Here is a 14,084-nt window from a genome sequence, read left to right as displayed (position 1 = left end):
TATTTTTACACTTAATTAATTAATGGCCTAAAGTCCCAGACATCAAGTGCATGGCTAAAAATATTCTTTGACTTTTTCAAGTTGTTGTACTTTTCAAATGTTTTCTTTCCACAGTTACATATCCAAAGATTACTTAATTGGTAGGTTTCAGGATTGATTAAATACCAGGCAGGCAGTGCTTATCGTTAATGAAGTATATATATGTTTTGCAAATTCAGATTATATTTTAGCATCTGGCTCAGTGATCATGATGAAATATCAAGGTTTATAAATGTAGCCAATTGGAATACTATAACTTTTGATAAGATTATAAAACTAGCTAAAGTAAAAATTATTTTCCGGTTTGTTCTAGGAAACAGTTTATACATGTCTTTCAATTAAGAGAACTTAAAGTTTCCTTTTATCACTTCTATTAAGTAAAGGATGTAGTCTTAAAAATTCCATTACAAGCTATTATTTTTCAGTTCCTGTTTTCTTCATTTTTACCAGAAATACATCTAACATACAATTATAAACTCAGAACTTCCTTTTTACTGCTAGTTTAAAAATCTCAAGTCCTTTTAAAAATTCCCTTATCTAGCTTAGAACCTTAACAGTTGATAAGGATTTGGCAAGTATATAACTTCATCTTGAGTTTTTAAAAAAATATAACATTTTTTTTGAAAAGATGAAAAAAGGTCTTGACTAGAGAACATAAGAAAAAAAGTGTTACCAGAAATAATATGAGAGGAATTCCATATGACCACTTGCAGACTGTTAATACACAGACTTTCTAACTAGTTGTTCTATTCATATGTTTTGTAAAATTTTTGTTTAAAATTTGATTTCTCCAATAGTTTGCCTACTGTTGCCAGTCTTTTCTGTATAACACATTTTGTTTTTTTCTAGGAAAAAATATGATTCATGACCATTACTAAATCAATTATCAATGAAAGGGAAGAGAGAAAAGGTACTATTTTAGTTATCTAAACCTTTGCCAAGCTTGAATAACCTAACTCAGAATCCAAGGTGACATAATTATGGAAAAGAAACAAAGTCCAGTGAGGTTGAAAGCTTAAACTGCTGCTTATTTTAATATGAATAGATAAGAGATTGCTTTAAAAAAATAGGTTGGAAGCTATGTGATGGAGTGGGATGAACATAGTTTATAGTCAGACACGTGTCTGTGGATTCTGGCTACTCTACTGGTTGGCAAGTTATTGAACCTCTCTGAACACCAATAGCATCCTCTGTAAAATATGAAGAGCTCCACAAACATTTCTTCATTGTTCTGAGGGCTTAAATAATGTATGCAAAGTTCCCAGAATTTAGTAGGTGCTAAATAAATAGTAGACATTATAAAAGAAATTTTCCGAATGCTAAAAGTCTTGCTGGCATTTCACATTTGATGAAATAGACCCTCGCTCTTAGACCATGTTTCGGCACAGCAGTAAGAATTCATTGAAAATGTTGTAAGTCAGAGCTTGTCACTCCTCTGATGTCCACCCTCTCAGTGGCTCCATTTCATTCAGAGTAGAAGCCAGAATCCCAACAATGGCTAAGAAAACCGTGTGTCATCTTGACCTCTGCTTCTTCTCTAAGCTTGTCCACTTCTCCTCTAATGGAATAGAGCTTTCCAATAAAAAGACATCCTTTGTTTCAAAACTTGAGTAGGGTGCATTTCATGTAAGAATAGGCTGTGACCCTTTGACCTGAGTAGTTTCATTAACTTGTCACTTGAATTATATTTAATTAGTCTTAAACGCTTGATTTTTCTATTGTTCAGAAAAAGGCTGTGTGCTGGTTGCCTCCCAGTTGGTCTCTTTGTATTACTATTTCCTGCAATGGATGAAATGTTGCAGTAAATTGTGTCCAGCTGAAGTTGTTTGTGAACGCATTTTCAATGAATAACCATGGGAAAGGATTTGATATTATACCATTTTGACTTTTCAGTCAGTTTCATTTTTCCCCCTTTTTCTTGATAAACAACCATTTTTGGTTTTTGATTATTTAGACAAACACTCCTTTGAGCTACCACTATTGGTAGATATCAATTATTATGTATTTTCCAAGTTAAAATGGAATATTTTAATCTAGATAAAAAACCTATTGAAAAGTGGATCTTATGGAAGGTATAAGGCCTTTATAAGTAAATCTTGAATAACTTTGGCATAGAGTTTTCTACTTCCTCAACTGCAAAGATAAAGGGGGTTAATTTTATGATATAACACCTCTTTAAGTCTATAATTTAATGAAGGAGAATTTCATAATAAGAGGCTTTTCCTCCTTTGTCTCCCTTTTAGAGTAAACTATATAAGAAGAAATGAGCCTTTCATTCTGTGGTAACAATATTTCTTCATATAATATCTATGATGGTGTGTTACAAAATCCCTGTTTTGTGGATGCCCTCAACCTGGTCCCTCACGTCTTCCTGTTGTTTATCACTTTTCCAATATTGTTTATTGGTAAGTAACCTACTGTCCTACAGTTCATCACCTAGCGTTTATAAGAAGAGTCTTGTTAATGGCTGAGATTTGGTATAATGTTGATGTAATTTCTCCAGCACAAGAACTAGCATGTAAGTCTGTGGGAAAAGAACAAGCAAGTATTTCGTTTTCCAATTACTTACGTTTTTGGCGTTTGATATTCTATAGATAAAGTAGAAGTCACATACCTTCTTAGAAATGGACTTCAAGTAGCAGCAGTTTTTTAAAAAGAGGAAAAGAGAATTATATGAGATAGATCAAAAGTATTTGGTGAGTGCTTGCTTTGTGCTAGGTGAAGAGAATGAAAAATGGGTAAAACACAGTACTTGCCTGGAATATTCACAGGAATTTTCCAGTGAAACAAGTGTGTCAGAAAGTGAAGAGAAATGCCAACACCACCTTGTAAGCGCATTTACAGATACGGGAACAAATTATCCTGGGCGTTTGCCTGCCAGAGCAACTAACTCTCTTTGGGGCTGGTGGGGACAATGCATAGAGTGACATGTTTGGGGACTTGAAAGATACAGAGCGTGCAAGTAAAAAATAGGGTGTGTTTCAGGTAGAAAGAGTACATGTGCAAACTATTTAGGAAGAAGGTAAAAATATAGTTTTCCCTATTATTTTGCAGTTTACATATATATATATATATATATGTCCACACAAAATACAATTATTTAGAGCAACTATGTATAATTTGTATAACTTTTCCAAAATAACCAAAATAGACCTTTTAAAATTATAAAATATTTTTCATATATAAAAATGACAGAGGTTAATGTAATAAACATTTATTGACTTTACCACGCTCACTTTAAGGAATCTAAAAGTATGAATACCATGTCCTGATCCTCTTACTCTTCCTGCATCCTATGTTCCTGTCCTTTCAAAAGAGGTAACCACTATTTTGAATTTGGTACTTAATATTTCCATGCATGATTTTGCTCATAAAAATAAATGAGAAAACAATCAAGACTGTTTTGTTAAGAAAGCAAGCATAGGGGCTTCCCTGATGGCACAGTGGTTGAGAGTCCGCCTGCCGATGCAGGGGATGCGGGTTCGTGCCCTGGTCCGGGAAGATCCCACATGCTGCAGAGCGGCTGGGCCCGTGAGCCATGGCCGCTGAGCCTGCGTGTCCAGAGCCTGTGCTCCGCAACGGGAGAAGCCACAACAGTGAGAGGCCTGCATACCGCAAAAAAGAAAAAAAAAAAAAAAAAAAGCAAGCAAGCATAATTTAAGGATCCGCTTTAAAGAAATGTTTAAAAATAATTTGTAAGCTTTTATTTCTTCATTGAACAAGTCTTAATTGAGGGATTACTATGTACCTATCATTCTAAAAGTGACCAAAGGATTTCTGTTATATGACATATATTATGCAGAGGCCAACATAACTCTTGGTACATAGTTATTCATGTCAAACAAATGCATAGACATTAAATATATTGGGACCAGGACTTCTTGTTGTATGTGTGGTGGCATTTGTAGGACATTTAGAATGCCCTTTGGCCAAAAGTAGAACATTGTTTTTTACTGCAGTTTTACAGTTAATAATTCCTTTTTGACATCCAGTTAACTTATTGAGAGCAATTATTATTACAGTCCTGTTTGCATCTCTAGCAGGGAACACAGAGGCTGGCAAAAGGGTATTTGAATCAAGTGGAATTGGAATTAACATTGTCAAAGGGAAATGGTGGAGAAAAATGCAGACTACTGATCCATAACATTGGCTCCTTCAGTTAGTGAGAAATCATAAATCTCAAAGAAGTATCAGGTATAAGGAAAATGGCAACGTTGCAAAAAAAGACAGAGTTTGCCTGCAGGAATTTACAGCATAAATTCGAGTAGAATATGTGAAATGTAACTAATTTTCAAATAATGAACAACTAAGATATGAATCAGTATTCTTTTCAAAGAATGCTTTAGGGGTCCCTTTTGTCCAGAAATACAGAAATTTCTTCCTTCAGTACTTTTAGCGCACACCCCCATTCATTCTTGAAGTATGGGGTTTCTCTATATTCAAAAAATTGAGAAAATAACGGTGACAAAAGAGACAAGAGTGGGGTCCTTTCTTAGCACCTCCTATATGAGTTGACATTACTCTGTGTTTTTGAGGGGAAACCATCAAAATTTTTACTAAAATGTAATCTGGTAACTAGTTCTTTTCTTCAGTGAGGAACTAAGGGTGAACCTATAATGTTCTTGAGCCTCCTTACAAGCTTGTCAATCAACAACACTTTAGCTTTCTTTGAGAAAATACCACTAGCACTGCTGAATAGTTGGGTCATAGGTTATCATTTTTCTTGCATGATATGCATATGATTAAGAGTTGACTCAACCAATGGGTCCTATATTTCATCATCAAGTATGGGGTTTTTTTTCGGTCAGTCCTCCCACAGATCCCATCTTTTGAAAGATTTGAGACTCCAAATAGCTTTTATTAATATCATCATTAATTTATTTTTCTTTGGAGTGAATCAGAGACCTGTCAGTAAGAGCTTAATGAGCGTGAGATAACCAGGTTGTCATCCAGAGTTTGTGTTATTCCTAAGCAAGGCAACAAATGTTAGGATGTTAACCTAGGCAGTCTTGGAAAAATTAATTGAAGTTGTTCTTTTTTTTTTTTTAACATAATGAAAATAGCCCAGGATTTCTATTGCTATCCTAGAAAGGAATAAGGTTTCAGGACCCCACTGCCACCCAGCATATCACAATGTAAATTATTTCCATGATTCTAATTGATCCTTTGTTTATCTCTTTACCTTTTTCAGGGTGGGGGAGTCAAAGCTCAAAAGTACAAATTCATCACAATACGTGGCTTCATTTTCCTGGACACAACCTGAGATGGATTCTTACGTTTGCCCTCCTATTTGTGCATGTGTGTGAAATAGCAGAAGGCATCGTTTCAGATTCGTAAGTGACTCCACTTAGTTAATGGGATTACGCAATCCTAGTGGGTACTGTTGCTATGGATAGCAGTTAAGAGTGTAACCTACCAAGTAAGCCTTAACTGTTTGGTTATAACTTATTAGGCGCCACAGCTGTCACCCATTTTATACGATCAACATGCATGTTGTCTGTATTTTTGTGGTGCTGCATCCTTTGTCTGATAATACAAGTTCGGATCTCTGGGGCTTGTGCTCATTGCTGTGCTTTCTGTTTCTTCGCTCCTTTGTCTACAAAGCCCTGGCAGAAAGTTCTCTCTTTTTAAACATTTTGACGTTTACCTTATCTTTCAAAATAGATATAAATAGCAACAAGGATTGTCTATTTTAACATATAGCTCCAATGGTTATATATTTATGTATAAATATATATACCCAGTTCTCAGATATTTCAATTTACTTTGTAAAATAGCAAAGATAGATGAGGCAGGCGTTAAAGGAGTCTGAGAACCAGTGAGGATACAGCTACAAATTGAGGCAAAGCACATAACTATTTCAAAATCAGGATTTGTCATGAAACCCCTATTTTTGAAGGAATTTTGTCATTCTTATAAAAGAAGAAGTTTGTATTAGGCAGTTAGAATGTAATGCATTCTATTGAACTTGAACATAATGTGGGAGAAATATTTTTATCACATAGTAACAGAAAATAAACTCAAGTAATAGGAAAATTTCGATTACAAAATTACACTAAATGGTATATCTTTCATTGAAGAATTGATATGAAAAGATCTTTAAAGTCTAAAACAGAAAGTTTTGAAAATCATTTTCCTCTTATCGAATAAGAACCTCTCCTGAGGTTTACGTTTTTCTGTCGCAGTTAACAAGGAATGAAACTTCAAGAGTTTTGTCATGGAGCCATCTATTTTGTAATGTTTTATGACAGTTCTTTGCATATATGTGCACATGTTAGTTTCTGATTGAAAGGAAAATCAGAGACCCTAAGATATGTCGCCTCTCCAAGCATTTAGAAGCTTATTGGCTGTTATTGAGAATTGCTTACAACTCTTTGGCATTTTTGTATTATATTTTATTAGCATATCCAATTCTAGTCTTCATTTTTTTATTCCCTTAACATATAGGCTAACTCTCCATGTTTTTATGTACTTGTATATAGTGGAAGTCCCATGTGTCCTAAAAGCTTGACATCGTGTGGGCAAGGATGAGACCTCCTTTCCAGCCTCATGGTTGATGTGTAGATTCAGTCAGAGACTTAGGACAGAGGCTGAGCTAACAATGAGGACATGTGCTAACGACGGAAACTTTTTTTATAGCCGTGGTGATATAAGAGACCCATGCTAAAAACAAGCAGAAATACACCTTTGATCTTGTGCTACCCTCTCCCATTCTTTTGCTGCAGACTCTTCCCCTTCCCCTTTTCATCCAGGACTCTCCAAAAGACATCTTCCAGTTACTTCTGAACCCAAAGATTTTGTTTGCTTTCTCTCATGCCTTGTCCTATTCCAGAAACTACTTCTACAAGTATCCCAGAGAACATTAATGATGCCTTCATGGACATCTTTTCCTCTTTAACATACTTATTATATTTGACACCTCTGATCATGCCTTGTTTCCTTCTTTCTTTTTTTTTTTTTAACAAAATTTTAAGAACTGTTTTTTACCAAAAACATCACAAATGCCCATTATAATTAGTGAAACAATGCACAGGCTTTCCTGATTGAATATTTGATTTTCCTTTTTAGTAATACAAGTATTAAAGCTATTAATTTTTCTTTTGAAACATCTTGTTTTGCACTGGTTTTCCTAAGAAGTATTCTCTTTTTTATTTCTATCTAAATAATTTGTGATTCTGGTGGAGATACTCTCCTAGGTCTAGGAATCATTTTCAGTTTGCTCTTTAATCTGATTTGATTGGTTTATTATTAGAGCATGTAATTTATTAAATGAATACCTTCTGGGACATTAACATCTTCATTATAGTCAAATATTCCATCATTTTATAAGTAATTAATGAGTATTAAATAATATATATTCTTTATAGGAGACAAAATTTTATTGAGTTTACTCATTGGATTGCTACAGTCCTGTGTGTTCATTATTTTTATATTATTTAATCCATCAAATTCAAAAAGTGTAAATTAAAATCTTCAATATTATTGTGTTTTCATTTAGATTTTCATTTCTATCATTTTCTCTTTTTTTGAAATTGTTCTTTTGTTTTCTGTGCTATATAGTTTTTGGTTTTCTCTCTAACTTTCTGACTAAAGATTTTCTGCTATAATGGGATATTTATGCTTCTACCAAAACACTTAAGTCTGCAAATTTTTCTCTAAAAATAATAGAGGTTAAAGGAAAGAATAGGGTTTTGGGACACTCAAAAACTATACTACATTGTAAGTAGAGCAGTTACAATGTGATAGAAATCTTAATAAAAATACTAGTATGGTTAAGAAACATATTAAACTCCTAATAAATAAAGTAAATATAACCCTTACTGTAGCTTCTGCTATCTTTATTAATCCTTTATTGTTGCCTCCCTTGCTGTTTGTTATTCTTTTTCTAACTTCTTGAATTGACTACTTTATTTATTTATTATAATAATTTCTTATTGAATATGTTTAAGATTATAATTTTCTTCTGGGTATGGTTTTGACCACATTTCATAGGCCTTGATGGGTAGTGTGCTAATTTTTAAATTTTCTAAATATTAAGTGGCCTTTTGATTCTTTCTTTGCTTCAATAATTAAAGAATATTAGAAGCATTTCTTAATTTCTGTAACGATGAACTATTTATTTCCTACTTTTTCTCTTTGATTATTTGAACTGTTTCTGGGAGGAGGTGGGTGGTTTTTAAGCCAGCTCTTAAACGCTGTCATAGTACTATCACATTTTCATTACCCTCTTTGTATTAATAACTCCAAATGTCCCTGATTATGTTCCAGATCTCCACATACACTTGCCTTTTAGGCATCTTCTTTTGCGTGTTTATTAGACACCTTCACAATCCACACATTCCTCTCTCCAATGGGCTCTTCCTCTTAAAATCTTATCACCATCTGCCCAAGCACTCTGAGAATTGTTCTCTACATCTCCATCACCGTCACACTCATACCCTAACGCTAAGTCCTGTTCATTTTGACAGTCTTTTCCAAGTGAACATATGACTTTAAACATACATTTAAAGCTATTCATAATTTGCTATTCTACCAACATTAAATTACAGTTACTTTGGAGCATAAGTGAAATGGTTTAAAGTAAGCCTGTAACATACCTGCAAAACACCTTCCTGACTCATACATGCAAATTACTTCTGCATGTAAAGATCTCATCACTCTAACCTCTAAGTTACCCTCCTCCAAAAGTGACTCTTCTAAGGCTTACTGTGGTCCAAAGAGAAGGGAGAAAAAGACTGTCAAAAGACTGTATTATCTCCTTCATGTTACTGCTGCCAAAGCTCAACTCAGGCTTTCATCATCTCTCACCTGGCCTCTCCCCACAGTTTACTAACTACTTTCCTTCTTCTGTGTCTCTCTCTTCACCTCAGACACACACAGTACCTACCAACTCCATCATCCACACTACTACCAGATTGATCTGTCTCTAAAACCCTAATCTTATTCTACCACTTTCCTGTTAAAGTATTTCTGTTTTATGCAAGATTAGATTTTAGCTCCTTACCATGGCATACAATGCCTTTCATAGTACATCTGATCTCAAACTTACTATTTAAAGAACATTAAACTACTTGGAATTTTACACATTCTGTTCCCTGTTTGTTAAGTGCTCTTCCACCGCTTTCCTGACTAGTGGCTTCCTTTTTATATTTCAATTCTCATTGTCAACTATACCTTTTCTGAAATGACCTTCCCAAATCTTCCTCTTTCCTTCACTCTTGAACTATTTACTTCCTTCTCTATACCGTTTGTGTACCAATATATTTCAATAATTTGAGAAAATGTAAATGTTTAACTGTATGGTATTATTAATACAAATGGACTTGAGGGCTGTCTACCATGCACATCTGTCCTGGCATATTTCCAATCCACCTGAAGCTCTTTATTGCCCTCAGAATGAAGTCTTGTGTTCTTGCAGCCACACTGAATTGCTTGTAGTAGTACCCTTGGATGTATCTAGACCCTCTTCCTGGAACAGTCTTCCTCTACTTCCTCTAAGGAGCAATTCCTCTTCTTAAGGTCTCAGTTTAGAAGTCACTCCTTTCTCAAGGCTTTCTCTGTCTCAGGCACTAGCTTTGCATGCATTCCCAGTCCCTTCACCTGTGTTATAATTCCCTATTTCCTATTGTTCTTCTCAATAGACTGTAGACTTTGTGACCACAGACACTATATCTTGTCTTGTTCACTGTTGCATCCCACAATCTAATAGTGTCTGGACCAGCAAACACATATGTGTTGAATGAATTAATGAAAATGGAGAAGCCACTGAAGGCCATAAAGTTTGGGAAAACTATCAAAAGAATAAATGTACTTTAACATACAGTAGAGTTCATATTCAGCTGATTGTTTTTACTTGCTTCAGGTGTTAAATTATTTCAGCAGTTCTGCCCTTCAGTATAGGAATTGTTATACATTTGCTTTTGTTGTAAGCACTGTAACATCTTGTTTAGCTGTATTTACCCAACCCTCCATGTGAGGGTAAGTCTTTTCAGCAGAATCATGTCTCCCAATGTAATCTTCCTTATATATTCTCGTAGCATTCTGTATATAAAATACCTCATTCTGTATTTTAAATATTGCTGAGAGAACGTTTTAATGAAAAAGTTGGAAACAAAATGTGACGCTGTCTGGAACCATCAGCTGTAGACACTGATACTGTCCCGCTCTCTGTAGACGGCGTGAGTCGCGACATCTCCACCTCTTCATGCCGGCCGTGATGGGATTTGTTGCCACTACAACGTCAATAGTATATTACCATAATATTGAAACATCAAATTTTCCTAAATTACTTTTAGGTAAGTATGATCCAAGTGTTGTAATTGTTGTTTTTTCCCCCAAGAGCTATTTTCTTTTTCCTCATAATAAATGCTCTCAGCGAGGGTAGGGATTGGAAGGCATGAGAATTCTTCTTTAGTCTCCCATTAAATGTGGAGATGAAGTAAGTTGAGTTATTATAGGCTGTGAAAACTCTATCCCCTCAGGACATCTGATGAGCAAGTCACCCCAGCTAGTTCTGCGTGTTTCTGCCTCTGGTTTGGAGGCCTGAGGCATTTTCCGAAGATCCAAGTCTTTCATGGATGCTGTGGGCATGTCATACTCTTCCTAGAATTGCTCTTGAGGCATCGGGGGCCTCTCTGCAGTGGAGTGTGGTTCACTGCATGCTGAAAACTATACTCTCCTGAGAAGCAGCTGCCCCCAAAGCATAGCCCCTCACATCTACATCCTGCCTAACATTACTTTTTATAAGCCTCTCTTGCCTTCTTGTCCTGTGGAAATCAGAGGCTGTCTAAAGTTTTCCTAATTTTATTTTTTGCTTTATGCTGAAATAAAGAACTCATCCCAAATAGTTACATGTAATACTGTGATCCATCCTTGCATTCCTTGGTGTACACTTTCATATAGAAAGCTGAGGTGAAGTTACAGAACGTGGATTATGCATGGGCTGCAGGGGACTGTGTGTCCTCTAAAATGGTAGGCAGAGTTGTATGTTTTTGTGTGAGTAAATGTTTACAGTTTTCTAAGGTTCATGGATTTCGTTTGATTGTTATTTGATGAAAATGACATTGACTACTGAATATAGCAGTTAGGAAAAGGAAGGATTAAACCACACAAATATTATTTTATTTGTTTATCCAGAGGACATTAAAATTTGAAATGAATAAGTGATACGTGCTGATTATTTAATTCTGTGTTGCGTCATATTATATGATTCAGCAAAGGTAATCAAATAAAAACAAGTTGTCAGGGTTCAATATTAATTTAAAAGGCTTGTCCAAGTCAGAATTATCTTAATAGAAAGCCGTTTGGTATAAAATTGTAGGCAGATATTATTACGGAAATCTTCTTATGTAGATGCCAAAAAAAGGCAACAGCAAAAATACAAATAACATTGGGAATTCAATACTCTTGACATTAAGTTTCTGAAAAACTGATGTGGATATAAGAGTTATAAGATGTAATTAGAAAGGAAATGTGCAATTTAATAATATTTTGAAGGAAATGCAGTCAGAATCCGGCTCTAAATTTTTATGTAGATACAAGACAGAGGGCACAATTTGATCATATTTCTGGAAGGACTTATAGGGTTAAAAGCTAGTCTAACTTTCTTCTTATTTTAGGAGAGAAATATTTGGACTTAGAAGAATCACACATGTTAAGAACCCAGAACTAGTAATTTTGTCCCAACATTATATTACGAACATCACCAAACGTACAGAAAGTTGAAAGCATTAGATGAATACTTAATTTTTCTACCACCTAGATTCTTCAGTATACATTTTTTTCTATTTATTTTATCAAATATCTACATCTTTCCACTCCCCTATTCATCCATCAATTCATCTTAATGTTTTGATGCATTTTAAAGTAAGTCACAGGCGTTGCTATTCATCACTCCCTGATTATTTCAGCATGCATATTATTAGCTAAAGTTAAATATTTGTTTGCAGTTCTTTTTGTGAGATAAAATTTACAAACCGAAGTACAGAAATCTTAATTTGTTAAATGCATACACCTGTATAACCCTATCATGATCTAGAACACTGTCAGCATCCGTGAAAATTTTCTTGTGCCCCTTACTAATCAATCCTCATTTTCATCTCTGTAGAGGCACATCTAACCGATTTTTTTCTCACCGTGGATTAGAGTCGCCTGTTCTAGAACTTCACATAAATTGAATAATACAGTGTAAACTCTTCTGTGTAAGACTTCTTTCCCTCAGCATGATTTTTGGAGGGTCACGCATAATGTAATATCAATCAGTATTTTGTTTTTGTGATTGTTGGGTTGTATTCTACTGTATAAATATACCACAGTTTTTCCATTCTCTTGTCAGTAGACCCCTGGACTGTCTTCAGATTTTGGCTATCATGAAAAAAAGCTGCTATAAACATGCATGTACAAGTTTTTTGTGAATGTATGTTTTTATTTCTCTTGGGTAAATACCTAGGAATGAAATTGCTGGGTCATAGGGTAGGTACATAAATGTTTATATTTGTAAGAAACCACAAGATTTTTTCTCAAAGTGGTTTATTTTACATGCTTACTAACAGTGTGTGGGAATTCCAGTTTCACATCCGTTTGAAGATCTTGATTTTCTAATTTAGCCATGCTGGTGGGTGTGTACTAATAACACACTGTGGTTTTAATTTGCATTTCCCTGATGACTAATGATGTTGAACACTTTTGATGAGTTTATTGGCCATTTGTTATTTTTGTGAAGTGCATATTCATATCTCCTGCCCACTTTTTATTGGACTGCATTTTTATTATTGAGTTGTAGGAGTAGTTTGTATATACTAGACACTAGCATGTCATCAGACACATGTTTTGAGAATATTTCCCTCCCAGTCTGTGGCTTGCAAACTCATTTACTTAACAGGGTCTTTTGATGAACAGATTTTAATTTTAATGTAGTATAATTTATTATTTTTTCGTGTATAGTTATTGCTCTCTGTGTCTTAAATCTTTGCCTTCCTTCAAAATATGTTTCCCTCATATTCTCCTGGGTTTTTTAAGAAGCTTTATACTTTCAGTTTTTATTTTTAGGACTGTGATCCATTTAAAATTGGTTGTGTGTATGGTATATGAGGTTGGTGTCAAGGTTCTTTTTTTTCCAAATGTATAGCTGTGTTTGAGCACCATTTGTGGAATAGACTTTCCGTTTCTCATTGGATTGCTTGGGGAACTTTGAAAAAATTAAAGCAAATGACTTTAAGTATGATCTATTTCTTGGCTCTATATTCTCCATTCCTTTGATACAGTCATGGATTTTTATGCCATCACTATTCTGTCTTGATTACTGTAGCTTTGGAGGTCTTGAAGTCATGTATTACGATCATACAGCTTGTTTTCTTTGTTTTTCTCCCAAGACTGTTTTGGATACTTTAGTTCTTTTTTATTACCATATACCGGTTAGAATCAGGTCGTCAGTTCCTACTTTAAAAAAAAATTCCTTGGGGGGCTTATGATAGGGATCGCCCTGAATGTACAGAACAATTTGGGGGAGAACTGACATCTTAAAAATGTTGAGTCTCACAATTCATTCTTTACTTTTTTAGGTCTCCTTTCATTTCCTGTAGCAATATTTTATAGAGATGTAGAGATCTTTCATGTCTCGTTAAAATTATTATTAGCTTTTTTGTTTTACCACTGCTGTTATAAATGGAAGTGTGTTTAAAATTTTATTTTCCAATTGTTTCTGCCAGTGTGTAAAGTACAACAGGTTTTTTATATTGACCTTGTATCTTGCTACCTTGGAAATTCACTCATCACTTTTAATTATTGCTCTGTAAGTTTTTTGGGATTTTCTATATAAACAAACATACCATCTGAAAGTAGAGACAGTTATACTTGTTTCTTTTCAAACTTTATGCTTTTTTTTTCTTTTTCTTGCTATATTGCACTACGTAGAACTTCCAGTAAGATGCAGAATAGACATGGTGAGAGTGAAATCCTTATCTAGCTCCTGATGTTAGGGGAATATAATCTTTCATACTTAATTATAAAATTGATTATAGGCTTTTTCTTTTTTTTTTTTTTTTTTT

At 34.5% G+C, this 14,084-nt stretch overlaps 1 protein-coding gene across 1 annotated transcript in view; it reads left to right on the top strand.

Moving 5' to 3' along the window:
- Positions 1-887: 887 nt before the first annotated feature.
- ABCC9 (ATP binding cassette subfamily C member 9) overlaps positions 888-14,084 on the top strand; it is a 150,182-nt gene continuing 136,985 nt past the window's right edge. Inside the window, exons 1-4 of the mRNA XM_022577748.2 lie at positions 888-949; positions 2,283-2,444; positions 5,231-5,372; positions 10,213-10,334. Coding sequence (XP_022433456.1) covers positions 2,303-2,444; positions 5,231-5,372; positions 10,213-10,334 — 406 coding nt within the window. The 5' untranslated portion in view covers positions 888-949; positions 2,283-2,302. The remainder of the gene's footprint in view (positions 950-2,282; positions 2,445-5,230; positions 5,373-10,212; positions 10,335-14,084) is intronic.

This window comes from Delphinapterus leucas, chromosome 11, assembly GCF_059928025.1.
Source record: "Delphinapterus leucas isolate spDelLeu-1000000601 "Yukka" chromosome 11, BTC_Dleu_Yukka2, whole genome shotgun sequence".
Lineage (NCBI taxonomy): Eukaryota > Metazoa > Chordata > Mammalia > Artiodactyla > Monodontidae > Delphinapterus > Delphinapterus leucas.
This window is presented reverse-complemented; position numbering and strand designations above follow the sequence as displayed.